The sequence below is a fragment of the Lonchura striata genome, chromosome 26, assembly GCF_050655825.1.
Source record: "Lonchura striata isolate lonStrDom1 chromosome 26, ASM5065582v1, whole genome shotgun sequence".
Lineage (NCBI taxonomy): Eukaryota > Metazoa > Chordata > Aves > Passeriformes > Estrildidae > Lonchura > Lonchura striata.
Genome location: NC_140728.1, coordinates 2,758,743 through 2,786,662, shown reverse-complemented (window position 1 = coordinate 2,786,662; position 27,920 = coordinate 2,758,743). Strand labels below are relative to the sequence as shown.

At 54.1% G+C, this 27,920-nt stretch overlaps 2 protein-coding genes across 5 annotated transcripts; both read right to left on the bottom strand.

Moving 5' to 3' along the window:
• Window positions 1-210: 210 nt before the first annotated feature.
• Window positions 211-12,022, bottom strand: LEMD2 (LEM domain nuclear envelope protein 2). Its single transcript, XM_021542648.4, has 9 exons — window positions 10,622-12,022; window positions 9,444-9,484; window positions 8,215-8,290; window positions 6,929-7,005; window positions 6,205-6,284; window positions 4,349-4,494; window positions 3,336-3,437; window positions 3,151-3,253; window positions 211-2,105 (listed from the first exon to the last, which is right to left on the bottom strand). The coding sequence occupies exons 1-9, from the start codon at window positions 11,985-11,987 to the stop codon at window positions 1,955-1,957; spliced, it is 2,142 nt and encodes a 713-aa protein (XP_021398323.4). The 5' UTR covers window positions 11,988-12,022; the 3' UTR covers window positions 211-1,954.
• Window positions 12,023-16,718: 4,696 nt separating this feature from the next.
• Window positions 16,719-21,349, bottom strand: MLN (motilin). 4 transcript variants are annotated; one of them, XM_085561193.1, is made up of 5 exons: window positions 21,150-21,349; window positions 20,610-20,735; window positions 18,861-18,983; window positions 17,618-17,720; window positions 16,719-16,858 (listed from the first exon to the last, which is right to left on the bottom strand). In XM_085561193.1, exons 1-5 carry the CDS (start codon window positions 21,150-21,152, stop codon window positions 16,851-16,853), a joined length of 363 nt encoding a protein of 120 aa, XP_085417319.1. In that variant the 5' UTR covers window positions 21,153-21,349; the 3' UTR covers window positions 16,719-16,850. The 4 variants fall into 4 exon arrangements, with proteins under 4 accessions (XP_085417319.1, XP_085417317.1, XP_085417318.1 ...); XM_085561191.1 differs by lacking the exon at window positions 21,150-21,349 and adding an exon at window positions 20,842-21,053 and having other exon boundaries at window positions 17,618-17,717; XM_085561192.1 differs by lacking the exon at window positions 21,150-21,349 and adding an exon at window positions 20,857-21,037.
• Window positions 21,350-27,920: the final 6,571 nt, after the last annotated feature.

Sequence of the window (27,920 nt, the reverse complement as noted above, 5' to 3'; positions counted from 1 at the left end):
GGGTGCCACTCCCTTCCTGTGCCACTGGAAATCCCCTCTGGCACCCAGAGCCACAGGAGGAGATGAATTCACCCCAACTGAGTCACCCCTTTCCACAGAGGTCACAGTGGTGGGGAACCACTCCTGCCACACCCCAGAGAGCTGGGACTCGATCCAAGCAAAAGCACTCGGGACAGTCTGTGATGTCTCAGCACAAATAAAAGTAGTAAATTATTGGTAATAAATTTATTTTGGATATTGATTTTTTTTACAGAGCTAAATGGAACATAGAAACAGCACCAAGCCATTGAAGTTTGTTCTACAAAACCAGGTTTAATACAAAAGGATGACAGCAATGCCTGACTCTTTGCTTCTGGATGGTTAAAAAAGCTCACCCAAACCCCACCAAGAGTTTAAAAAGGTTTAAGAACAGAGGCACCGGTGTTTGAGAGATCTTCTCTGGCAGCACTGATGATACATGTGGGAAAAATCAAGTTGCCTTTATTCCCAATTTATTGCAGTGCAAGGAGCTGGTCCTTGCCTAGGAGAGCTGTTGAGTCTCCTCCCCAAACACCCACACCCAAAAATTTGGGCTAAGAGCCACCTCCATGCAGGATATTCCCCATTTAACGGGAAAGATCTGCTGGTTTTGCTCCTGGAGAGCTCTGCTCCACTCCCGTGGGGAGAGGTGCAGGCTCTGCCAGGTGAGCAGGCACAAGGAACACACCTGGGGTGGCATCAGCTGCCCAGGGCTGTGCCCTGAGCCACCCAGGGCCCGGGGCAGGAGCAACCCCAGCACCCAGCCCCAGGATGTCCTCGGGGACAGCAACATCCAGGGACTCAAATCACTGCTGGCTTCACTCCGTGACTCCTCCTGCCAGGCCAGCAAAGGATTTGGGTCCTGCAGGCCCAGCAGCTGCTGCAGAGCCCTGGGAGGAGCAGAGCAGCTCCTCTGCCGAGCACTGGTGCCATTTCCTGGGAAAGAAACGTTCCTTCACAGAACAGAAACTGAAGCAACCAAGTGATTACAGACATGAGACAGGATGCAGCAGGGCTGGGACAGAGCCAGGCTGCTCCTGGGACCCGTGGGGGGCTGCAGGAACAGCGCCAGCCCCAGAGCTGGCACCTCCTGCTCTGACACCAACACAGACACTGCAGCTGCCCAGCTCAGCCATGAACACTGAGCCCTCAGAGCCCTCCCAAAGCTGCTCTGTAACAGCCACGGAGCAGTCCTGGGCAGCAGCCCCAGGAAAACACCTTTAGAAGCTTCCTATATCCTTTATTTTCCACCCAAATTCCCCCCCACGCCCCCAGAAAATAATAAAGCACACAGACTGCAGACTTAAAAATGCAACAGGATCACAAACTCTCCTCCACCACCCCCAGCCCAGCCCAAACCACCAAGGCACATCAGGCTCCCCCCTCTCTCCAAGCCCACCTTCCCCAATTCCCCCTCTCCCCAGTTTTGGATGGATGAAGCCAGCACAAAACATTTTCCTTGCTGGGAAGCAGCGAGTGCTTCCTCACTGTCTCTGCACTGATAAAAACAAACACAAAGACACGCCTGCAACTGCCACCCTAATGTTTCCATGGGAAATGTTATCTTTCAGTACATTCCCTGATGGACTCTGCCACCAGTTGGCCTTTGCAGAATTGAGGTCAAATTTTGCACCCCCAGGCTCTGGCAGAGCCCCCCAGCCCTGGAGAGGGGGGTGCAGTTATCCTTGGCAGGTTGTTTGCTTGCCAGGGCAGCCAGGTCTCTGTGGAAGGCTCACTTTGGTGCAATCCCAGCTCCCCACCAGCTCAAGCCCATCTTCTTTCCAAGCCAGTATTGCCCCGAACGTGTGTGTTTGGAGAGTTTCAGCAGTGAGAGCAACCCTGGGCCAGGCCCTGCTCCTCCCAGCAGCAGCGAGGGCCCCGAGGGCTGCACAGGCTCCGTGTCCCACCCGGCTCCAGGGCTGCTCCTCTGCTGCCCTCAGTGCTCCGAGTCCGACAGGTACGAGGGCTTAGTCCACCTCCACACCAGCATGTCCTCCCCTGCCACCCTGTGGGATTCTGTCTGGATCCTGGACTCGTTGGAGGCCAGGAAATCCACGGCTCTCTCCCACACCCGTTTCATCTTCTTCCTGCAAGGAACAGCGAGAAAATAAATGAGAATCCCAAGCTGGTTGTGCTTCTGTGCCTACAGCAAGTGTGCCCGTGGATCTGGCTGCCTGCTGTTCCCTGTGCAGGCAGAAAAGGGCATCAAACAAACCCTGGGTTAGAGACTGCAGACCAGGGCATGGCCACACAAATCCTGCCTGGGGGGAAGATGAGAGGCTCTGGCAGTGCCCTGAATTTCTGCCTCAATTTGTGCTGCAAAGGGACTCGCTGAGCAAATCACCCTCCCCCATCCTGCACACAGAGATCTCAGCCAGGGGAACACCCCAATGTTCACCCCAGCTTTGGATCCAGCTGTCCTGAGCATCTCACAGCCAGGGATGGCTCTAACAGCTGCAGTCATCCCTTGTAGGAAAAGGAATCCTGTTTCTGATACAGAGGGAGGATGTTTAACACTTCACAGGAGGACAAAGCAGCTCCATTTAACCAAAACACAAGAAATAAATAACCCTGCAGAAATGGAGCAAAACATGAGGATCCAGCCCTGCAGCCTTTCAGCCCCACCACCCACACAGCAACGGCCTTGACAACAATTCCTGTCTGAGAGTGCCCCAAACCCAACCTGAGAATGCCCCAAACCAAATCATCTCACTCCAGCTCCCTTCCCAGCTGCACAACTCCAACTGGCCTCTTTCCAGGCACACAATCACTGCAGAGGAGCCCCAATATCCTGCTCAGCTCATGGGAATTGCTCTGGTCTGGAGAGCCAGGCAGGATGGCTGGGAAAGGGGACAGCACCAGACACCCAGCAGATGAAGCAGAGGACACCTGATGCTCCAGGTCCAAGCAAACCAAACCCAGGTACTGCTGGACAGAACAAGGACAACACAACTGTGGCACTGCACAAGTGACAACCCTGGGGCTGCCACACTGATCTGCACCAGCCTGAGCTGTGCCCAAGCCTCTCCCAACCCAAAGGCTCCATCTTCCTCCTGCAGAGCAGCTCCAGGGATGTATTTTGGAGCTGTGCTGAATCCCATCCTGCTGCTTGCAGTGCCCAGAGCAGCTCACCTGCTCTGAGGAGGGATCAGGCTGTCCCGGACGTGGTAGATGCCAACGTAGGGGTAACGCTCCAAATTCCGCTCCCATTCCTTGTAGTGGTCCTGGACAACAGCTGGAGGACAGGAGGACACAGCAGTGAGAACTCAACCCTGCAGGAGCAGAGCAGGGCTCCCCTGTGCTCCCACAGCTCCTACCTATGATCTTCTTCACCATCTCATACATGGCTTGCTCCTCCTCCTCCATCTTCCGCCAGCGATAGCGGAGGTAGAGCAGGATGCCCCAAAGGGTTATCAGACCTGGGAGAATAAAAACAAAGGGGACTCAGACTGCTGTGTGCTTGCTGGATGCTGTTTTAGATCTCACAGTGTGACCCAGGCCTGCTTGGAACCGAATCCCAGCGATTCCTTTCGTTCCCCACAGCAGCTGCACCCCAAAAACCCCTTGGTGCTGCCCCCCTGCAGCACCTGTGGATGTGGGATGAGGTGGTGGGGAAGCCTCAGCACAACTACAGGGCCCCATGTCTGCAAATCCCAGAGGAGGCTTTGCCAGAGGCCTCCCCTACAAGGATCACTCTGGAAGACTGTCAGGTTTCACTGGAGAGCTGCTGGATAGAGAAATAAAGCCTGGGGCTCCAGTGGCAGCCCAAAATGAAGGAGATGTGTATGGAAGGTTTAGCAGTTACAATGCCCCCAGTAGAACTTCAGTGTCTGCAATAAACAGAACTGTCCCTTGTCACCCCCTCCCTGTCAGGTTGGATTAGAAACTCCTGCAGTCACACAGCTCTCGTTATCACCTCTCTGGGTAAAACCCCTGTCTCAGCTGAGGCGTGACAGACTATTCCAATAAAACCTCCAACCCTGAAATGCTACAAGTCATTATTAAAGAGGCTGGAGGACTTGGGAGCTTAGAGCAAGAAAAAAAGAAAAATTGACTCCTTAAGGTAAGTTAACACACTTATTCTGCAGCCCATAATAATGGGCACTTGAGGAAAACCCAGAGAGCTCATCAGCTGCCTGATTTAAAGCAACTTTTAAGCACTCACAGCACAAGAGGAGGGATGTGGCTCTCCTCTGCTGCCAGAACAAAGGTTAATTAGACATTAACTCATCAGCAGATTTATTTCACCTCTGCTAGGTGTTTCCTGTAGCTGAGGAATGTGTGATCACAGGGGCTTCATCCCTGCAGCCGAGCCCCAAGAGCCACTTACCCCAGAAGAACAAGAAGAGGTTGGTGATGGCCGTGACCACGGCCCGGCGGAAGCGGCAGCCCAGCCCCATCTGGGGGTGGGCAGATTCCAGGCAGAACACTTCCTCCACGCTGGAAACTGGCTCCGACAGGTCCCTGCCTTTCAACCTGATGGGAAGAGGAAGCAACACTCACTGAAGAGAGCAGGCTGCAACTGCAGTCTTTCATCAAGGCCGGGAGAACGAGCAGACTGCGGCTGCAGGAAATGCCCCCACACCCAGGCACAGCCTCCTGCCAGAACATTTGGGGACTGGCTGCTTAGCCAGGGATGGATGTGGCTCCAGGGAGGCAGCGGGGCTGCAGCTCCCACTGGCACGCTGAGCATCCCTGCACTGCCTCCCTGACAGCCCCTCTCAGCCAGGGTTTGGTCCCCTCTCAACTGGGAATTGGATTCCCACCTCCCAGCACGGACATGGAAACGTTCCCTGAGTCAGAGCCCTGGCAGTGGGAGCTGGGGGACCCAGGCTGGGAGCAGGAGCAGCTCCAAGAGCGACAGAGCAGCAGCACAGAGCCCTGCAGAGCCCCCAGCTCCCCTCCCTGCAGCGCTGCTGCTCCCAAGCCCAGGCTCGCTCCATGCTGAGCCATTCCCAGAGAGCCCAGGCACTGAGGGGTCCAAAGGACAGCCAGCAGATCCAGGGGAGCTGAAACAAAGGGGATTGTACTTTTTTAAGCTCCTAATTATGAACAGCCCGTTAGACAAAGAGGTTTGCTCAATTTACAGGTGCTCAGCTCACAAACTGCAGAGAGCTCGGGCAGGTCTGGGCTCTGCAGGAGCTGCACACACACGGTTGGATCCCACCCCCCTGTTCTTATTTACAACCCAAATTCCACAGAAATATTTAAAACACGCAGCAGAATAACCCAGTGCAAAGCTCATTTTCAGTCCTGCCTCTCAGACTAGCAACTAAAAAATAATCTCACGTAGCTAAAAATGCCAGGGGCAGGGTTTTGGGGATGCTGCCACGCTGGCTCCGGGGAAGTGCAGCAGTTTGGGGACCAGCCAGCAGAGCTGCTAATTAACAAAATAAAAAGTGGGAGGATATTGTATACCACAGCTTCTGACTGGAAAAGTGCTGGAGTATAAAAATACAAAATTTGAAAACTCTGCATCCCAGCCCACCTACAAATCCAGCCCTGCCCCTAAAGAAGCCGTGCCCTGTCCTGGGAATTTGCACAGCCCAGGAATCAAAGCAGCAGATGCTGTCTGATCCGTGGATCACAGCAGCAGCTGCAGGAATATTTAAGAGCAAATGGAGCAGTGGGAATTCCAACAAGCTTGCCCACCAACCCCAGCACCACAACTGCTGCAATTCACTTCATCAGAGACACATTTAGCAACGTGAAAATGCAAACAACTGTTAAGGCTTTAGAGTCAGAGCAGACTGGAGGCAGCCCACGCTTCCTAGAGGAAGGTGATGATGGCTGCTGACTCTGGGAAAAGTGACCACCTGGGCAAGTTAAGGAAGAGCTGCAGGCACAGGACCATGGGCAGGACACCAGGACCACGCCACAGGAGGCACAACACAACCACTGATGGCCACAAGGAGCCCTGACCTCCCAGGTCCATCTCACCTGCAACACATCCCTGGACAGTGTCCCACAGCCTGGGCTGTACTTTTCCTTTGGAAATTTGCCCAGCAAGCCCAGCCACAGCCAATCCCAGCCCAACGAGCACCACTGACCCTGTCGAATTCCACCCCAGCCAACACCCGGATCCCCAGCTTTGGCACAGTGGGCTCCTGCCCACCCAAATCCCAAATCCCTGCTACTGTTCATACCAGCAGATCCCTAACTTTGACACAGGGGGTTTCTGCTCACCAAATTCCCAAATCCTTGTTGCTGTTCAGTATCCAGTGCAGGGCAGCTTCAAACTTCTGTGAGGTGCTGCCAGTTACATTCTGTGCAAAGGAAGCCATAAGGAGATTAGCCCTCCATTCATTTAAAATACTGACCAACATGATTTCATTACAGCAGTGGGGCAATTAATTTCATAGGGGCTGCCCCCAGGTTAATTCTTATCAGGATTCTGCAAACTGGAGGGAGGAGAACTAAGCCTGAAGATCTGCCTGGCCTAAAATCTTCTGACTGGGTAGATGATGCATGAAGCACTCTGTGAAATAACACCATCCCAGACTTTTAGGGCTAACCACTAAATACAACATAATCTTACTGACAGGTTACCAGGAAAGAAATGGAATGCTGGATCAGAGCAGTCTGTCTCCTGACACTCTGCAGCAGAGGAAAATCCTTCTTCTGCCCAGCCCTCAATCCTGGGAAATTTCTGGTTGCACATGACTGATGGCTCCAGTGAAACAACAAACCATTAAGATTTACAGGGGGTGAATCAGAGATGGAGGAGAAAATTATTTTCAAAAGAACTGCTGAGAACAGGACTGGCCAAAGGGGAAGTGAGAGATATTGGAGAGAATCAAAGCAGGATGAGGAAGCAAAATGGATGGTGAATTGTTTTAGTGTCTATTATTTATTGCTTTATAAGAGACTAAGCACTGGGTTGTAACAAAGCTGCTCAGAGCCCACTCACCAGCACGTGATCCTTCACCTCACTAACCCAAATGCATTTGCTTTTTAGGTTCTCAGGGTTTCCACATTCAAAATTACCTGGTAAGAAAAGTCAAACAGAAAAATCATGTTTGTAAAAAAAAAAAAAAAGCCCTTGAACAGCTCAGAACCAGGCTCTGAACGCACACCAAGAAATGCTCTCCTTTCCAATCAGCCCCAGCCCTCAGCAAAATGATTCCAGGGTGAGATTTATACTGCAGGCAGATCAGATGACTATTAATAAAATGCTCAGCCACTGCACAGAGGTTGGATAAGGGTAATCAAACCTCTCACTTCAGAGCTGCTGCTGGATAAGGGCAATCAAAGCTGACACTTCAGAGCTGCTGAACACACAATGAGGGGCAGAGTATTGCTCCTGCCCCTTGCAGAGCACAGAACCACAGCTGCCACCAGGTATCAGGTGTGGAGCTAATGATTAGTGTTCAAAATGCCTCCAAGGAGCTGAAATCACAGCTCTGCCTCCAACCCAGGCAGAGAAATGCTGGCGAGGCACTAAATCCTCTAAATCTTGCCTCACCGAGTTGACTAAACAAATGTGCTAAGTAAATCTGGTGGAAATCCAAAGACAGATTTGAAAAGATTTAGGAATTCTGTGCAGCTTCAGTATCCAAAGGCTTCAGCCTTGAGGTCTGAAATGCAGAAAATGGAACTGAAACCCTTGTACTGATTACCACTGCTGTGAATCTTGCTGAACAAGTCCCTGCTCAAAGAGTGGATTTCTAGCAGCCTACTCCATCCCAAAATACAGTGATGAGCTGGATTTACTCCTGGAGCAGGGACTGTGCTGGGTCAGCTCCTCATCTCAGAGAGCCTGTCCCATTCTGTGGTGAGGAAAAGGAGAGGCACTCACACGTCTGCCGCCACATTTCAGCAGAAATGACAATTTCTTAGGACACTTCATGTGTAAGAACACATCAGTTTACACTCCTGCCTCTATCCTGATGACAATTTCAAGCTGTTGGTAGAAAAGAATAACAAACCCAACCAATCCTACCTGAATCTTCCAACACTTCAAGTACAAACAAGGCCCACTCACCCAGGCAGGGTGACAGGAGTGCATTAGCCAAGCACCACTCAGAACAAAAATAAACCCACCTTCCCCTGTTTTCCTATTCCCTGCCTGCCTCAGAACTCCTCAGAGGGAACTGCCTGTTCCATAAACTCCTCCAGAGTGGGACAGAAGTGAGCAGGAGCTGGGAGAGGCAGCTCCTGCAGGCTCAGCAGGGGTGGGGATGTGCTGGCACTCACCTGCCTGCACGGACAGGTAACTGTAGAGCTCATGCAGCACAGCCATGGTCGCATCCTTGTGCTTGGCCTGGCAGAACTGCAGGGCACAGACAGGGACAGGGACACACGTCAGCACTGGCACGGGGACAGTGGGAGTGCAGCTCCAGGCACCAGGCAGAACCACAGCACTGGAGTCTGGCTCAGTCCTGCACCACCAGCTCCAGCCAAATCTCCTGAGCAGGGGAACATTCCAGCACAACTGATCCTGAGCATCTTCTGGAAGTCCCTGCCCAGAGGACCTGGGTGAGTTTTAAGGTCCCTTCCAGTCCAAACCAGTCTGGGATTCTGGGATTCTTGGAAGTGCCACCAACCCACAGCCCAGCCTGCAGCACCAGCCTCGGACCCACCACAGATGGATGCATCACCTCCAGAACTTCCCACACACCAGAACTCAGAACCCAACAGGAAACCTTCTCCCTCCTAATCATGGAATATTTGGATTGGAAGGGACCTCTAAAGTTCACCCAGTTCCATCCCTGACACGTTCCCCTATCCCAGGCTGCTCCAAGCCCTGGCCTTGGGCATTCCCAGGGATGGGGAGCCACAGCTTCTCTGGGAATTCCAGCCACAGCTTCTCTGGGAATTCCATCCCAGCTTCTCTGGGAATTCCATCCCAGCCCCTCCCCACCCTCCCAGGAAAGGATTTATTCCCAATATCCCATCCAAACCAGCATATGGAATCCTGGAATGGTGTGGGTTGGAAAAGATCATCCAATCCCCTGTGCAGGGATACCTGGCATTATCCCAGGTTGCCATTTATCCACTATCCAACCCAGCCTTGGGCACTCCCAGGGATGGAGCAGCCCCAGCTTTTCCCAAAATCCATCCTGACAGAGGGAGCAGGGCTGTGCAGGCACTCCACAGTGGAGCTCAGGGAATTAGCTGGATTAAATCTTAGACTGTTAAAGCTGAAAACAGCTTTATTGCAAACCAATACCACTGCTGGTACAACTGTTAAGAAAGAAATTGATTCACATAATTGAGAATTTAAATTTTTATCATTCAGAGTCTCATACACGCTCCTAACTTAATCTGGCCCATTAATTCCATCTCATCAAGTCCCAATTTTTCTGTAAAACGACAGAACTAATCATTTTACAGTGATACTGTTATGGGTAGAATCGACTACCTAGAATAATCACTGTTCTGTGAGAGCTCACAAGATTGAGGAAAAATAAATAAATGCTTACATCATCCGTTCTTTTCTCACAATCCACAGGCAAGAGATTAACTAGGAGAGAGAAGAGGGTGAGTTAGCTGTCTGCAAACAAGAGCTTTGATCAAGAAAATAATTATCTTTTTAAAAGCGGGCTCAACTTAAAGCCTGGTTCTGCTATTGTTCATCTCCCCCTGGCAGCACCTGGAGATGCAAAGAGCCCCTCCAGGAGCTGCTTTGGGAGCAGCCCTGAGGAAGAACACACCAGTGATGGAGCTGATGAATGTGTTCAGCTAGGGGGTGAAAAGTGGGGCTGGATGTTTGAACAGCTCCTGTTTGAGGAGAAGCTTCATGCTGATCTTTGCACCCCAGTGCTGGCTCTTGCTGCCCACCAGGGTCACCTGAAATATCCCAGCACAGCCAAGGAGGGAAATGAACCCCCCCTTGGAGGGCTGATTGCTGCTCTGGGCTCTGCAGGGCTTGAACAGCTCCTGGCACCTGTGGCACAACTCAAACCTGGGCAACATTCCTGCCTGCAGAGCTCCTGTCACAGCTGGAACAGGACAAACCAGTGACAATGGGCAGCTTTATCCTGGCTTTGGGAATGCAGCAGCTTTCCTAGCCCACACCACGGGCACAGTGTGCCCAGGACCAGCACCTTCCCAAAACAGCCCTCAAACCCTTCTTTGTTCAGCTCAAAGCCTGAAATATCCCCATTTCCAACTGTTCCAGCTGGGGAACTCTGCCTTAAAAGCCAGTTGCTGGGGAAACTCCTTTTCATTTGTCACAGAAGAGAAAGACACACTCTGCCACACCTGAAGTGCTGAATTGATCTCTGCACTTCCCCCTTGACAGAACAAAGACTGGGAAGGGCCGTGCTGGCAGAGGGAACATCAAAAACACACCCCAGGTACTACAGAGACCTCGTGTCACACCATAAAATCCATCCTTGGCCCAGCAGGAATGGCACTCCACATAAACCCCATGGATCTGAGGGACTGAAGGCCAAACTCGTTTGGAAAAAGCAAACTTTTGATTGGATTCCCATGGCTAACAAGGGTCCCCATAGGAACAGGGGAAAGGGACAGAAACAAGAGATGTCAGGTTATGGCAATGAGAATGATAAATGTGATGGGAATGGAAGCAATAAAGAGAAAGCAGGCAGGCAGGTGAGGAATAACATTGAAATGAGAATTAAACCAATGCACGTACAGCTCTCCTCTCTCCCGTCCAACCAGCCTGACCCAGCCATCTTCACCATGAGGATGCCCAGAAAGATCAGCAGCAGCACCAAGCTGGCGAGGCAGAGGAACTGGGACAGGTAATACTCCAGGCCTTTGCCCTTGCGCTCGGGCTGCTGCCGGGGCGCCGAGCGCAGCAGGGCGGCACGCGGGGTCACCCCGTGCCCCCCATCGCTGCCCGCCCGCCACGGGAAGCGCCGGATCAGCCCCCCAGCCCTGCCGCCCGCGTCCCGCTCTACGCTGGAAGCCGAGTCCTCCTTCCCTCTCCTGAACAGGCTGCTGAACCTCCCGGGGGCTGCCGAGGAGCCCCACTGGGTGCTGGGGGTCACCTCGCTCTCCCGGCTCCACCAGCTGTCGGAGGAGAGCCCCCTCCTCTCCCCGGCCGTGTCCCAGGCAGCCCGGGAGCTCTGCGCCCCAATTCCCCCTGCCGATGTCCACCAATGGCTCCTGGATTTCTCCTCGCTGGGAAGGGGTTTGGAGGCTGCCGAGGAGCCCCAGTAGGGTGTGGAGCTCAGCCCCCCAACCTCATCCAAGCCCGAGCCAGCCCGGCTGCCGAGCCCCCCGCTCCTCTCTGCCGAGGGGCTCCACTGGGATGTGGAGTTTGACCCCCGGAACCTGTCCAGGGTGGGTCTCAGCCCACTGCTGAGCCCCCCACTCCTGTCTGAAGCGCCCGACTGCAGCGAGGAGCCCCGAAACCCATCCAGGGTCGCCCCCAGCCCCTCTGCCACATCTCTGGATGTCTCCCAGCGGGACGCCCCGGCCCTGTCCGCCCCGAGGCCGCCGCTCCTCTCTATGGACGTGTACCACTGCGAGGGCGAACTGAGCCCCCCGTGCCCGGCCAGGGATGTTCCCAGCCCACCGCCACCTCTCTCCACAGTCGTGCCCCACTGCTCCGAAGGGCTCAGCCTCCCGAGGCTGTCCCGGGAGGAGCCGCCCTCAACCCTGCTGGCTCCGGCCCGGCCCGGCGGGGACCCCCGCGGGTCTCCCCAGGCCTGCCCGCCGCTCTCTCCCGACGCCCCCCAGCGGGACGCGGGCGGCCGCCCCACTTCCTCCTCCTCTTCCTCCTCCTCTTCCTCCTCCTCCTCCTCACTCTCCCGGGCGGCCCCGCCGGTGAAGCCGGAGCGCTGCCGCGAGGGCGAGGCCTGCGGCGGCCTGGCGGAGGAGCGGCCGGGGCTGGGCGGCGCGGTGCGGCCGCTGCGCCGGTCCGCCGCCACTTCGGCCCGCAGGCAGCCCAGCTTCTTGATGTAGACCTTGCGGGTGGTGGCGGTGATGGGCCCCGGGCGGTAGCCGAGCGCCAGCAGCTCCTTGCGGAGCTCCGCGTCCGTCAGCTCCGCCATGGCCGCGCCAGGCCCCGCCGGAAGCGCCCCGCGGGCGGGAAGCGCCGCCGCCATCTTGGGAGGAGCCGGCGGCGCCGCCATGTTGGGGAGGGCGTGTGGGGAACGGCGCGGGGCGGGCGCCATGTTGGGAAGGGCGAGCGGGGCGCGGGCTCCGTGTGCTGGGGGAGGCGCTCCCGCTCCGCGCTGCTCCCTCAGGAAAAAACGGAAAAAACGGGGAAAGCAAAAGGCGAAAGCTGCTTCATCTGCGGGACGAGCCGGTGTCGATGAGGGGTTGTGTGGGAGTGAGTCCCGCCTCGCTCACCCCCATGTTCTGACACTTTTAGGGCCATTCTCCTACAAAACGTCCCTTTCCCAGCCACTGCCACCCCCACACGCGTTTCCATCATCGCTGCCCAGTTGCTGAGCTCTGCCAGAACCTCAGGCAGGACCAGGATCCAGATCCATGAAATATTTCCCGGGAAAGGGGAGATCTCTCCACACCCCACACCTAAAACAGCAAACCCAAGCGTTGACTTGCAAATTTATTTTGGCACAGCTGTGATGAACAGTAATTGCTTTTTCCTGCTGCCGCCGCTAAAGAAAGCGATGAAAGCGGCTGAAATACGGTGGCGTCATGTTGGAATTTAATGAAAGGTAGTGGAGCAGCGGTGCTGGAGGTGCTGAGGGCTGGCTGTGTGCCGCGGGTTTGGTGATGGATGTGTGACACTGGCGTGGGGGACACGCCGTGGTCCCTTGGGAATGGCACCTGTGGGGAGAAGGAGGCTCCAGAGGAGCACGAAGCTGAAGGAGCTAAGCTCTTCCCGACATAAATCACAGAATCCCAGTCAGTGAGGCTGAGAAATCCATCCAACACCATCGAGTCGAAGCTGTGACCAATCCCCACCTGAGTGCCATGTCCAAACTTCCTCGGACACCCCAGGGATGGGGACTCCAAACCTCCCTGAGCAATGCTAACAGCCCTTTCCACAGAGAAATTCCTCCTGATGTCCAACCTGACCTTCCCCTGGCACAGCAGGAGCATCCTGTCCTGTCCCTATTCCTTCTTTCAGGAACTCTCCTTAGCAGGTCCCCAAAGCTCACATCACTCTTCCCAATTTATCCAAGAAAGCAGCAACGAGATGCTGAGATTTGTTCATCAGGTTGGCAACAGCAAATACATCCTCAGCAGAGGCCAGGGAGCCCATTAAAAGAGCAAACTCAGCTGTGCTGGGAAGTGTGAACGCGCTAAGCTGAGCTTCCTCTGTGCTCCTCTGCCAGCTCATGATGTGGAGAGGGGTCTAAAGTAAATAAAAAATTCCAATTTGCTCCTATCACACGGATCCTGTGAGCTCACAGCTCTCACTTTGCAGAAGCTCTGCCTGGGCATGCAGCTGCGCGCTGGCTGAGCTGGTGCAAACCTGGAATTACATGAACTCACCTTTTTCTGGAGAAAACAGCAACAAAAGCCCAAACCTATCCTTTCAACTTGTGGCTCTGCCCATCGTGGGAATTACCCCAGGCCCAGCAGCCCCATTGCACAATCTTTGGAGGGGAGGAAATGGGATTGGTGTTGGACAACTGGAGGATGGGGGAAAAGCTGTGATTCCTCCTCAGAAGGAGGTTGGCAGCAGCAAAGCTCAGCAGGATCAGGTGCCTATTTTTTGTGGAGAGAAATCCACCACCCCTTGCCTTCCTCCCCATGGGAGAATCTCTGCCTTCCCTGGAAGGCATTTGGCCCCCACAGGGAAGGCAGCAGGAACAGACGTGTCAGACCCTATATCCCCCACGGGCAATCTTTGTTCCCATCCCCTGCCCACAGTGCCAATGCTGAATTTGACAGTGGATTTTCTATTTTTGCAGCCCCTTCATCATCCTCGTGGCTCTGGGAGCACCAAGCGGTGCCGAGGCTGCAGATGGGCTCGGCAAAAAGCGTTTCTTGGCTGGAAACAGCCGGAGCTGGCTGTGGGAAGCTGGGACAGCACAGGGGGACAGCCTCCACTTTCCCTGCGCGCCCAGAAGCTGCCTCAGAGCTGCTGGCAGCGGCTCCTGTGCCAGAGGAGCAGACGCCCGCTCCGGTTCTGGCAGCCTGGGGACAGGGCTGGCGTGAGCAGAGCCCTGGGAAGGGATCCGTGCCGGAGCAGGGAACGGCTGCACCCCAAACCCCGCAGCTGAACCCTTCCACCGCTGACTGATGGGCTGCTGAAACCCCGCGTCCCCAGCCACCTCCTTAGCCGTGGCTTTTGGGTGACAGCCCTGCGCATGGCACCCAGGGAAGTGTCAGGGCTTTCTTGGGAGCCCGCTGTGCCTGTTTGTCACCCTGTCACTGACAGCCACAGCACAGGTGTGACCCAAGAGCCCTCAGCCGCCTGCCCGGTTCCTTAGGAAGTCAGAGGTGACTCCATTCCCTTCCCTCCTCTTCTCCCCAGCTATTGGGCTGCTCATCCCACCATGAAATTCTTGTTTGGTTTCTGGAGCAGCAGATTTCTCCTGCCTGCCAGCAGGTGTGACCTGGGTGCTGTTGGCTGCCAAAGCACCTTCCAGGGCAGGGGAAAATGGAGATCTGCCCTGAAACCTGGAGACCACTTCCTTCTTACCCAAAGCCAGAGCTTGGGCAGCCGGGAGGGGCCTGGTTGGGGTCCCTCCATCTCTTTCCATTGGAAACGTTTCTGCTTCTCCTGCTCAGGTCCCTGATGGTGGAAGGAATTTACTCCCAAAAGTTGAAGGTGTACTTTGGTGCCTGTTTGGACACCACAGTTGGTGCTGCAGGAGAGGACAGGAATTATTCCTGTGGTCTCTGTCACAACCAGCCATTACATCCCAAGCTCATTTATAACTGGGACAACTGGGACAAGCCACTGGTAGAATCCATGGCTGGGTTCAAGACTGGCCCTTGCTGATGCAGCTTGTCTGGGTCCAAGGGTAGGAGCAGAGTCCTGCTGGTGGATCTCCCTCTGGAATTTTCCACCGTGTCAGCCCCACCATCACCCCAGTGGGAAATGGTCCAGGGAGCAAATCCAAGAGGCTCATGTTCACTTTCTTTCTTTCCATCATTGGAAAACTTTCCTTCCTAGGTGGCACAGGGGAGGTGATCTCCTGGGAGAGAAGGAGCTGGGGAAAGGGCACACTGCGGGGACAGCTCTGACCTGCATTGGAGCTTATGGAGGGGGTTTGGGGGTAGTTTACCCCTCGAGGGGGAATTCTCTTTTGTTTCCATGTGGCAAAATCAAACCTGGAGTAAAGGTTTGGGTGTCTGTGAAGTAACAAGGCAAGAGGTGCCCTCTGAAGCCAGCAAGCCTCTGACCTTGCTGCACACTGGTGTAAATGTCCCAAATGTGGCACAGCTCCTCCTGCGAGTCCCATGCCAGCTCTTCCATGGATATCGCCCCTGTGCAGATGGAGCTCCTGCAGCCCAGACTGCTCTCACTCCCAGCCTAATGGAATGTGTTATTTCCCATCTCCCTCCCACTCAGAGTCATTACAGAGCTTCCAGAGCTCACACTGCCTCAGCAATACTGGGAGCTTCCCGGAGCTGATCAGTCCCTGGACAAGGAGTGTGCCTTTGGATCAAACATTAGAGCTGTAATCCACTGCACGCTGCCTGTTCCATTACCCATTGGGAGCTTTCTCCTCTCCCCAGGGCTGCTTATGGCAGAGTGCTCCGAGGGGTGTTGTTCCAGCACAAACAGAGCTCTTGGAATGAGCTCAGCGAGAACAGAAGTCCTGTTAGGTTGAGAGGATAAAATTGGATTGGAATTGGATATATTCACGTACATACCATTGATCTCATCCATCCCTACTTTACATATGTTGGATTTCCTGCTGCCAGCAGAGAGGAGTAGCTCTCAGACAAGCCAAAGGTATGGAAATGGAGAGCAGGATGTTCAAGTGGAATTAGGATTTCACCTCGGGGTGTGTTTGAAAGGCAGGAGAAAGGGCAGAGTGAGTTCCCTCACACTGTGCCTGGCACAGCTGCTCCTCACTGTGCTGGTGGATTTATAGCTCCAGGCTGACAGGAGGGGTTGGGTACAGAGAGGGGCTGCCCATCAGGGCTCCTGCATTCTCCAGCAGTGTGGGAGTGTGCCAGAGCACCCTCCTGGAGCAGGGAACTGCGTTAGGGACACCCAGGTCCCCCCACTTGTCTCACCAGTTCTGCCAGGAGATCTGGTAAAGGTTTGCCTCAGTTTCCCTCATTGCTAAAATGGAGGGATAAGACTTAATCCTCCTCGAAGATTGATTTCCTGGGCTTTTCCACGTACTTTCATAGAATCGCAGAATACCTGAGGTTGGAAAATCCCTGTGGGATCATTGAGTCCAGGCTGTGCCCAATCCCCACCCTGAACACTCAGTGCCACCTCCAGGTGCCACCTCCAGGGATGGGCACTCCAAACCCCCTGGGCAGCCCCTTCCAGCCCTTCCCATGAGGAAATTCCTGCTGGTGTCCAACCTGAGCCTCCCCAGCACAGCCTGAGGCCGTTCCCTCTCCTCCTGTCCCTGTTCCCTGGGATGAGATCCCAAATCCCCCTGGCTGTCCCCTCCTGTCAGGAGTTGTGCAGAGCCAGAAATTCCCCCTGAGCCTCCTTTGCTCCAGGCTGAGCCCCTTCCCAGCTCCTTCAGCTCCTCACAGGACTCTCAGAGCAGTGCTCAGGAAAACAGGGATGTTCACCAAAACCTGGAGCCTTTCCTGTCTCTTCTTTCCCACACTGGGCACTCCCCATCTGTTTGAGAAGCTTGCAGGACAGAAGACACAAATCCTACTTTTTAATTACGCTGCATATTTATTATCTCACCTCAGATTTCGTTAATCTCTCTGACAAATTTCATTTACATAAGTGGAGTCTTTCAGCTTGAGCAGCTCCAGCGCTTTCTCTTCTGATCCTGCAGATATCAGTCAGCTAAATAGAAAAGAGAGAAAAGCACAAGTGTCCTTAAATCTGGCATTCAGTCTTTCCAGAGCTTTATGTGTTGTTTCCTCCTCCTCAGCTCCCCGGCTGAAAGCTCAGAGGCAAACTGGGATGAGCACAGGCAGAGCAGAGCAATCCCACAGGGAGAGTGGGACCCCCTTTCCTGGGCTTAAACATCCCAGAAAAGGCAAAGGCACGGGGACAGCCCCATCCCACCATCCCTCATCCTGCAGGCAGGAAGAGCTGCACAACAGCCTGCCCCTGGATATTTGCTGCTGCAATTCCCACACACGATCTCCCAAAGGAAAAGGAGGATTTGCAGCAAATTGCAGTGTAATTAAGTGTCAGTGTTAAGCCCCCGTGCAGGCAGCGAGGTGTTCCAAGCTGGCTGCACATGCTGAGCTGCCTCGCAGGTACAGTTGCTGTTATAAACTCTGCTGGAAATTGTTCCCTGGAGACTGAGGACTTTTTGGGGAGGAGGAGGAGCAGGGAAGTGGCAAACAGAGCTGTTGGGAAGGGTTGTGGTGCTGCTTCCAGTCAATACCAGCTCTGGGGCACAGGCAGCACCTGACAAGGGAATAACCTTCCCAGAAGGGTGCACACGGGAGTGGTTGGGATCTGAGGGCTCCACAAGTGAGCAAACATGACACAAAAACCCTTCTGGGGAATATAAATATCTCTGTGCTGATGAGCTGGTGAGAAGAAGGAAAGGCAGAATTCCCAAGGCAGAAATCAACCCTCTGACAGTACCATCTGGGGTGTCCTGTAACAGCTCTGCCAGCAGTTTCTCCAGGACATCTTGGTATTTTTCCAGCTGCCTTGGGGTAAGCCAAGCTCTGACAGGAAGGGCCTGCTGTGGAGGAAACCAGAGAAGTCAAAACAAAAAAGGTGAGGGAGCAGAGGGGGGGAGGTTGGGGTGCTTTGACCCCACTTGGATCGAATTAGTGGAAGGTTTAGGGTTTGGAGGGAAGAAGATGAGCCTCATATGGGGAAAAGCAACATTTTGAAGGCGGCACACTCTTGAGTCGTTCACAGTGCTGTTGCATAACCCGTGGGCTGGCTCAGAAATCCAGATAAAGGCACCTCCTGGCAGCAGGGACTGCAAAGAAAATAATTTCTGAACCTTCTAATCCTCCACTGTGTGGCACATGGACCCTTCCAGCCTGAGCCTGCAGAGCTCCTGCCCTAGCAACAGCTGAGGACGAGCTGTGGTCCTGCTCCAGCCTGCTGCACTCGGAGCCAGCTGTGCCTGAAGCAAGGAGCTCTGTTCTGGTGCTGGCCAGCCGTGGGGATGTGCTGGGTATTTCACACTTTGAACTGGGCATTTTGCTGTTTAAATCCTGTTACCGAGTGCTGGAGCATCACGAGTGCAGGAGGAGCTGCACATGAAGCTGTGCCTTGGACAAACTCCAGCCTGGCTGATCCTGCTGCCTGTCCCACGGGATCTGTCCCTGTTTTGGGGGATCTGCACCCTCCTTTTGCTGGCAGAGCACAGCCAAGCTCCCTGCAGGAGTGGCTGCCCACACTGGAAAAAGTTGCCTGTGCTCAAGTGGCAAAGCACAATTTTCAGACTTGGCTCACCAGTTAAGTCTGCCTTTGAGGGCTTAGCCTGGCACTTCAATCCCTCAAATTGCCCATTTTCTGCTCTGTGTACAGACTTCGAGGCCAAGATTTTAAATAAGGCTTTGCCAGTGCAGAGAACTGTGGGGTCAGAGGTGCCACCAAGCAGGAGCTGAAGCAGAACTGGGAGTTCCTGCCTTGCACCTGGCTGGGCTTCACTGCCTGCCAAAGAGACCTCAAGCTGTTCCCACCTTCCTCAGGGAGAAGCTGTTGGGCCTCAGGGGTGACCTGGCTGCTGAACGACCAAGATAATTTGGGATGGAGCTAAAACTTCTCTCTGATGTAAGCAGGCAGGCTGGCAGAGGACGCCTCTTGGACTCCTCATCCCCTGCACGTCCTCGTGGGCTTCTCAGAGTCAAATGGCTCCACATACCTGGAGGGTCTTGGCTGCATTGACATCCACACCAGATTGCTCAGAGAAACCTTCCTCCTCCAGCTGCTGCAGCGAGCTCAGGGATTTCTTCTGCCCTGCCTTGTTCCTCTCCTTTTCCTGCAGCTTCGGGGCAGAGAGCAGAGGGGGCAGTTGGTGATGCTGGGACTGCAGCAAACCCAAACCCAAACTCTGTGCTGTCCCAACAGCCAGGAACCCACGGTGCTGGGCACAGAACCAGCAGGATGCTGAATCCTGCTGGGAAGGGCCCATCAGCTGTGACCCGAGTGGCCTTTGGGGACTGAAATTCAGCAGTGCTGCGGGTGAGGTCAGGTCAGGTTATGGGGCAGGGTGTGAAGGTCTGCAGTGAACAGGAGCCACGTGTGGTGGGGGAACTCTGTCAGCAGGACGTGGAAGCTGACAGCACCGGGACCTGCCCACGGGACTGACAGCACCGGGACCTGACCACGGGAGCTGACAACACTGGGACCTGACCACGGGAGCTGACAACACCGGGACCTGCCACAGGACTGACAGCACTGGGACCTGCCCACGGGACTGACAGCACCGGGACCTGTCCATGGGAGCTGACAGCACCGGGACCTGCCCACGGGACTGACAACACCGGGACCTGCCCATGGGACTGACAACACCGGGACCTGCCCATGGGACTGACAACACCGGGACCTGCCCATGGGACTGACAGCACCGGGACCTATCCATGGGACTGACAGCACCGGGACCTATCCACAGGACTGACAGCACTGGGACCTGTCCATGGGACTGACAACACCGGGACCTGTCCATGGGACTGACAACACCGGGACCTGCCCCAGCTGTCCCACAGAACTTGGCCTGGCTCTGTGCTGGAGCACTGTGAGGAAATTGAACCCTGCATGTGCAGAGCGGTCACGTTTTCCCAGCCGTTCTGCAGGTCTGTAATGTCAGCCCATCTCCATTTATTCAGTTGCCTTCAGAACCCTCTGGAAAAAGCCAAAGGTGCTTTGGAATAGGACAGACACAGCAGGACGTGTCAAACGTGGCACAGGCCGTGCTCAGTGCCCAGCGTGTGAGCACAGGAGGGGCAGGGACAGCCTTTGGGGACAGATTTCCCCTTTGCTCGTCCCAAAACCCCAGTCCCTGGCAGACACGGAGCTACAAGGGCTGTGGAGTACAAACACAGCCCACGTGGGTCCCCATCCTCCTCAAGGACATTGAGGAATGCCTGTGCTGCCCACAAAAAGCAATTGTTATCCAGGGGTGGGTGTTGGAAATGGGATTTCTCCCGGTATCCAGGGGCTCGGCAGTGCGGGGGAAGCTCACCGGGCTGTGTTTCAGAAGCTGCCGGCTCTGAGCCTGCCTGACACCTTTCAACGGTATTTGTTTCACTTCAAAAGGAAAAAACGTTCTCTCGGCACGTCCCAGAGGTGACAACCAGCCGGGGGATGGTTAATTATTTGTTACAACAAAAGAGCCATCACTGAACTGATGGGAGGCTGCAGCTGCTCTGGAAGAATTCCAGCACCGAGGAAAGGGAAAGGACCCGCAGGGGCTGCAGGTGACGCCCCCACAGGAGTGGCAGACCTTTGGCAGGGGCGTCCAGGCTCTTCCTTTCTACCTCACACCTTAAAAATTCCCTCTGCCTCCTCCCAAAGGCGTGGATTTTGGGAGAAGGATGTCAGAGTGTCACTGCAGTTTGGGGGATGAGAGCAGGAGAAACCTTTCCTGATTTATTCATTCCGGAGGGGTTACCTGCATTTTCTGGAAGTCGCTCTGGGTGAAAAAGGGCATGAAGCCTTGGGTCTGCTCAGCCAGCACGGACAGCAGGGACACCAGCAGCAAACTGGCCACCACCTTCTTCGAAACCATCCCGAGAGCCTGGACAACACGGGAAAGGAGACACCAGGGCAAGATGGAGATGGAGCTTTGACATGAAACGCCTTTGGCTCCACACCAGCTGCAACCCAGCTCAGCCCCAGCCCACCTCAGGGATATTTACTCTTGCAGTTGCTCCTGAGCTGAGAATAGAAGTGCCTTGACTGGCAATTCCCTTCTCAAAGCTGTTTGTGTAAACAGATTTGTTCTCGAGCAACATCTCCAGGGATTTCAAGCCCAGCCCTGCTCCACCTCCCCGAGTTCTCGAGCCTCAGCCCTGCAGCTGTGTTGGTTTAAGACCTGAACACATCCAGAACAAACCCATCAATCCCAGCTCCAGCACGGCAGACAGAGATGCTGGAAAGAGAAAAACCTTCACACAGACGGTTCTTTAATTTTTGGGTTGATTTTCCTCACCATTGGAAACCTTCCTGGGTGGACTGGATCTTTTAAGAAGCTTCATTGAGTCCAAGGGAAATGGGAAAGGCATTTTCCAGCCCGGCTCTGAGCCTGGAATAAAAGGCTTTAAAAACCACCTCTGAAGTGATCTAACTATGGCTTCACATCAGGAAAGGACTTATGTAAACATTGAATGTTCTCTTTAAATATTAAAATAGTCTCTCTGGACAGACTTAATGAAGTCTGGTCCTACAGCTTAACTTCTTCACCTGATTGGAGCTGGATCCTTAATTAGTTTCAGCAACCTCTTGGTTTGGACATTCTTGAGAAGACATTGTTAAGTTAGATTTGACTCCTGAATTAGATTTCCCATAAATATCAGCTGGGATTGAACCAAGGGCCAGTGGAAGTTAATAAATATTCCCTTTCCATAGCCCCTGTCAGTCACATCCTCTCCTCTCCCTTCCCTGGGCACTGCACTGGTGCCACCTCCCCCTGCCCACCCAGACTGGACCAGCAGAGCCACCTCCTGCCCTGGGATGTCCCAGGGTGTCCCAGCCCTGTTTCCTGCAGGGCTCCAAGCAGGAATTCTCAGGCTCTGCCCTTGCAATGCAACCTCAGCAGCATCAATCTTTGGCGCTTTTTCATTTATTCTATCCCTGCAGTAAATATATAAATAAATAAAATACTGCTGAATACAAAGAAAATACACCCAGTCACTTCCTTCATCTCCTCTTGGCTAATCCCACTGGGAATTGATTGTCTCCCTCTTCTCCCAGAAAAACACCCACACAGACCTCTCCACTCAGAAACGTCCCTGCTGAAAGCCCTCCCTTGCTTGGCAAGCAGGACCTGCATTCCAGCCCCGAGAGCTCCAGCTCAGCACCTCTCCAGGCAGGGAGCACTCGGTGGATTTGCTTCTCAGCTCCAAAGGGAAAAGAAAAAAGCAGGAGGATCCCGAGTTCAGCATCAGCACTGCGGGCACACAGCTCTGCTCACCCCCCAAAACCCAGCCAAGTGCCAGTGTGGGGGCAGGAGGGGTGGGCAGCTGGCACAGCAACAGGACAGGACACTCACCTACTGAGCTGTTCCCAAAAAATCCAACCATTCCTGGCTCTAGGACTTGTCTGAGAGTCATTTTCTGCCTGCTCAGAGCAGCTCCCCATGCTCAGAGGGCACAGCTCTGTGGCAGTGCCAGGTGCCCACAGGAGGTAGGAGCTGCTGGAATTGGTGCTCCCGAGATGGGGATGAGGGAAAAGCAACTTCCCCCTTGTTTCAGCATCGATTTTGTTCCTTCCTCCTCCTCTGAGCTGGTTCTTCTGTGGCCAAGAGGTGCCAAGACCTACCTGGGAGTGCAGCCACGGGACACTGGCGGTCGGAGCTCTTCTCCCTCCTGACACACCTGGGTGCTCCTGCTGCTTCTCCTCCCTTTATAAACCCACCCAGGCACTGCAGGCACTCACCTGTGACCCTGCCCGGCTGCCTGGCCTGCATGGAAACAGCTTTCCCAGGCAGGGAATGTTGTTATCTGCACTGGAGTTTTCTGAGTTTCTCGTTTCCAGGCAGATCCCCTCTTCTCCCTCCCCAGGTTCTTCAGCTGTTCCTGGTGGCCCCACAGCTGAGGCTGCCTCAGTTTCTCCATCTCTAATTTGGAGAAATCCCTCTCTCCTGGCTTGTGTTTCTAGGCACCGAGACAAGGATTTTAGGATGTGAATGTCCCAGCACTACAATGACACCTGTGTCAATTATCTTTCTACTGTAATTGCAAATCACAATAATATCAAAATTGCCACTTTGAGTGTTCAAGTGGCTCCTTCTCCCATCCTCGCTGAGCCTGGCACGCTGATCCCCCTCGGGAACACAAATCCTGCACTGTCATCCCTCTCCAGACAAACGAGGTGCTGAGAGAGGGAGGGAATTGTGCAAGAACTCATCCGAGCTCTCCCGGGACCATCAGCCAGGAGCTGATGCCAGAGGGTTTGGGATCAGGCCAGGCACCTCCTGGTGCTGCTCCTGAGGGAGTCTGGGAGCAGCCAGGCGAGGAGCAGGAGGGAAAAACGAGCTGGGAAATCCTCCTGCATCCACGGGCTCCGTGGGCTGGCAGAGCGGGGAGCAGCAGCATTGCCTGCCTGGGGAGGGAGATGGGGAATGGCGATTGCCCACCCGGGAATGGCGTTTGTCACCTGGGAATGGCACTTGTCATCTGGGAATTCCATTTGTGACCTGGGAATGGTGTTTGTCACCTGGGAATGGCGTTTGTCACTTAGGAATGGTGTTTGTTACTTAGGAATGGCGTTTGTCACCTGGGAATGGTGATGGTCACCTGGGAATGGCAACTGTCACCTGGGAATGGCATTTGTCACCTGGGAATGGCATTTGTAACCTGGGAATGGCATTTGTTCACCTGGGAATGGCGTTTGTCACTTAGGAACGGTGTTTGTTACCTGGGAATGGCGATTGTCACCTGGGAGTGGCATTTGTCACCTGAGAATGCTGTTTGTCACCTGGGAATGGCATTTGTAACCTGGGAATGGCATTTGTCACTTAGGAATTGCGTTTGTCACCTGGGAATGGTATTTGTCATCTGGGAATTCCATTTGTAACCCGGGAATGGCTTTTGTCACCTGGGAATGGTATTTGTCATCTGGGAATTCCATTTGTCACGGGGAATGGCTTTTGTCACCAGGCCCCACGGCAGCCAGTCAATAGGACAGGGGCACACCAGGGACCTGCTGCTGTCCCAGCTGTCAGTGACACTCGATTTGGGACAGAGCCCTCCTGAAAAACCTCATGTCCAGCACTGAGCTGCTTCCCGGGTCCCTGGGCATCCTCCCAGCTTACCAACCCCTGGGCAGTGGAAAGCTCCCAGAGACTCCAGAGCAGCTTTGCTCCCTGGAAACCTCCCTGGGAACGCGGCTGGGGGTGGTGGGCAGGATGTCACCCACCCAGTGTGGGGTTTTCCCCTCCCTTCGCTAAACAATTTGCACAAACCCCATCCGATTCCCATTTTAATCGACTTTTCCAGTCCTTTTCTTCACATGGTTATGATGGATGCAGCTGACGAGTCAGCAGATGGTGCTGGGAAGTGACAAATTAGTTACCAGGAAAGGTCACTTTTCCAAAGCACTAAACTTCCCCGTGTCTTGTCCCACTGTCCCTCCAAGACGTGTCTGGCTGGCAGCTTTCCATCCATCTGGGATGGAGCCTTCTGCCTGGGGAAGGACAACCTTCCAAATCAAACAGAGGGATGAAAATTAATCATATCTGTATTAGCTGCATGCAGCCTGCCAGCTTCACCTCTTAATTATGCAAGAGTGCTCTGACAGGAAGGAATTGTGGAGCTGAAAATAAAGGATCTGACTCCAGCTCTGGAAGTGCCGGGGCAGGTGGGAGCAACAGGCATCTCCTGGTTCTGGCTTGGCTCAGTCCATAAATGCAGCTTTTGGCACATCCTGGCTGCAAAACAAGGATAAATGAAAATAAAATTTAAAAAATCCCAGCTGGAGGTCTCCCTGCCAGCTCTGTAATTCCAAAATTCCATCCTGCTGCATCCCTGGCACAGTTTGCACCGTGCAGTTCCCAAAACTCCCCTTTGGGCTGCGGTGCCAAGTGGCAGCAGAGGTTAGAGGCTCAACAGAAACATGATGTGCAGGATGGGTTTGAGTGCAGCTCTGCTCGTTCTGAAAGTTAAACGTTTGGCACAACTGGGAGTCGTTTTCCCAGGAAACTGGCAGTGGAGTGCAGCCCAGTGGGCCTGGCAGCAGTGCCAAGGAACAAGGGGCAGAACGAGCTGCCCGTGCCAGCAGCACACCCAGCCCCTTCTGGAAACCAGCCCTGAGGTGACCTGCACACCCCAAAACTGGGGAAATTCTGCCTGTTGCCTCAGTTTTCCATGAAAGAATAAAAGAGAGGGAAAATGATTTTCTGGACAGAGCCTGGGTGGATTTGGCTCCTCTACAAGTGCTGGAGGGGACAGGCACTGACCAAAACATCCTATCCCATAACAATCCTCTGTCACTGGATTTCACTCTGTCACTGAAAAAAACACCCAAACAGTTTCAAAAATCCCTTTTTCTAATAAAATAAATGTCTGGGCTTATAAAAACTTTCTCTACTCTCAAATAAGGAAAGAAATAAACAGGAGAAAAATGTTTCCTTGCCTTGTTTCTCTAATTTTTGGTCACTCCTTTGCCACCCTCTCCCCGATCTGGAAGGAGCAAAGAGAGAAAGGAGAGGAGGTGAGAAATCACGATGGGATGCAGCTCAGCTGTTCCCATTTCGGTTTTCAAATCCAAGCCACCCGGTTTTCACTTGAGGGATCAGGAATATTTTTAGGAATGGTACAAAATGCAGCCCCACACCCAGGGAAAGGATGTCCCATGGGGCTGGGTGGTGTCCCTGGGCACCCCACTGTCCTTTTGGGGTGCTGGGATGGGGAAAAAGGAGGGGGGAAAAGAGAAAGAAGAGCAGGGAAAACATTTGAGGGGAAAGAAAAGAAGGCGGGGGGAAAAGAGGGAAAGAAGAGCAGGGAAAACAAGCAGAAGGAAGAAGAGGAGGAAAAGAAAGAAAAAAGGAGGGAAAGATGGGCAGGAAAAACAATTGTGGGGAAAGAAGAGGGTAAAAAAAAGAAGAGAGGGAAAGAAGACCAGGGAAAATAATTGAGGGAGGAGAATAAAAGGAGGTAAAGAAGTAAGAAGAGGGACAGAAGGGGTCCAGCATCGTTGTGCTCAGCAGTGCCAGCTGCCAGCAGATTTCCCAAGACTGGATGATGCCAGATTCCCAGGATTTATTGGTGCTCTCACTGGAGTCTCCCCGTTCATCCCAGCACCTCTCAGCAATCAGTGGCCATTTATCTGCCACAGAGGAGAAGGGTTGTGGCTCTCAAGGCACCAATTCATCCTGGGAGGAACAAGGAGGCAGAGCTGGATGGCTTCAGGGTGAAAAAGAGACTCACGTGTGGCAGGTCAGTGAGCTCCCAGGCGAGGAATCCCGGGAGAGACTGGGGAGAAGGAACAGCAGCACATCCATCCCAGCTGGGATGTGGGAAAAGCAGAATGGAAAATGGTGACAGCAGCAGAAAGATCTGCAGAGCCTCGGGGCCTGTGCAGCCAGGCCTGATCCCACCCAGGGCTCACTTTTGATAAAATGCCCGTTTAATCCGTGGATGTTTTGCTTAGGCGTGGAATAGCAACCTCAGCGAAAGCCTCTCAACCACAAAGGCTTTAGAGGGCTAAACGGTAAAGATTGGGAATTAAGGAGAATAAATATTAATTAAAGGGGTGGGAAAATGCATCATTTCTCCAGACAACCCCGCCCGTGCTCCCCTGCCCGGGGCCGTTGGGTTTTGGCTCTCTGGAGCGGGAGCTGCACGAGCTCGGAGGGATCGTGCTGGGATGGAGCTGCAGCACGAGCCACACAGAGCCTGGAGAGAGCCCACATCCCACGGGAGAGGGAAAAGAGAGCAGGGACTGCCCAAAAAAAGGGCCAATAATGGGATTCAACGTGCAGCAAGCCTGCGCTGGTGTCAGTGGCTGCGGGTCAGAGCGGCGCTGTTACATAAAGGGATGGAGAGCAGCCCAGCCTGGATGGAGGAAATGAATCCAATTACAGGATGAAGGGCACAGGGAGAGGATGGACACGTTTGGTCTGGAGCAAATCCCTAAAAAGCTTTATAGCAGGGATGGCAAGAGGAACGAATCATGGTGCGGGACACGCGGCCACCACCGAGAAGAGCTGGGGCCTTGGAATGGGGCAGGAGGCAGGAATGGGGCTCTGCTCCTGGCTGAGGGAGGAGCAGTGCCAGGGTGTGGTTCTTCTGGGAGCTGGGACACCAGTTTGGCTGCTCCTGGGGATGTTGGAGCGAGGAGCCAGCCCAGCCAGGCGGCAGGGAACAGCCCTGCTGGAAAGAGGAAGCAAGCAGGCAACCCCCAAATTTCCTCCGTGCTGATTCCATAAGATTATAACCCAGCTGCCCGTGTCACAGCAGGCTCCAGACTTCCACTGAGAAAACTAAGGGCTTGTATTAGAAAGAGGGAAAAAAAAAAAAATAAAATGACCCAGTTATGACAAAACGAAGCAGCACGTTCACGGCACCGCTGTGGAAGCCCATGAGCAGCCACAACAAGGCCCCTGGGAGTAACAGGATTCCACTTCAAATGAGATTTACAAATTTAAAATAAAAGAGCTGGATTATTTCTGTGTGCCTGAACCCCCTTTCCTGGCTGCTCAGCCAGCCTCCAGTGGATGCTTCAGGGTGGGGAGGGGTGCATGCACGTGGATCCCTTGGGAATTTGGGAAAAGCCTTTCCTTTGCCCCTCTGACTTTGCAGTCAAGCACCTGCCCGGTGTCAGGCAAAGGAGAAGAGCTGGACACAGATCCCTGGTAACTCCCCTGGTAACTCCTGTCCAACTCCACCGAGAGCCCAGAAACCACACCGAAATCCAGACTGGTTCCAGGTTGCCAGGCTGGAAGATCAGAGCAGCGTTTTTGCCATCACCCCGGCAGAGCACGACTCGCTCTGGGCGCAGCTGCGGGAGCGCTGCCGGAGCTGCCGGGATCTGCTGGATCTGCTGGGATCTGCCAGGACCTATCAGAGCTGCCAGGATCTGCTGAAGCTGCCGGGATCTTTTGGGATCTACCAGAGCTGCCAGGATCTGCTGGAGCTGCCAGGATATTTTGGGATCTACCAGAACTGCCGGGATCTGCTGGAGCTGCCGGGATCTGTTGGGATCTACCGGAGCTGCTGGGATCTACTGGAGCTGCTGGGATCTGCCGGAGCTGCCAGGATCT

What these genes read in the sequence shown, in the direction of transcription:
- MLN (XM_085561190.1), bottom strand. Translation starts at nt 20,952, where the DNA reads ATGTTGCTCGAGAACAAATCTGTTTACACAAACAGCTTTGAGAAGGGA. An exon ending in CAAGAGTAAATATCCCTGAG is followed by an intron (nt 20,736 to 20,841) that starts GTGGGCTGGGGC and finishes CGTGTTGTCCAG; the next exon opens with GCTCTCGGGATGGTTTCGAA. An exon ending in ATGCAGCCAAGACCCTCCAG is followed by an intron (nt 17,721 to 18,860) that starts GTATGTGGAGCC and finishes TTTCCTCCACAG; the next exon opens with CAGGCCCTTCCTGTCAGAGC.
- LEMD2 (XM_021542648.4), bottom strand. Translation starts at nt 11,987, where the DNA reads ATGGCGGAGCTGACGGACGCGGAGCTCCGCAAGGAGCTGCTGGCGCTC. An exon ending in GTGAGAAAAGAACGGATGAT is followed by an intron (nt 8,291 to 9,443) that starts GTAAGCATTTAT and finishes TGTGCCCTGCAG; the next exon opens with TTCTGCCAGGCCAAGCACAA. An exon ending in AGGTGAAGGATCACGTGCTG is followed by an intron (nt 6,285 to 6,928) that starts GTGAGTGGGCTC and finishes TCCTTTGCACAG; the next exon opens with AATGTAACTGGCAGCACCTC.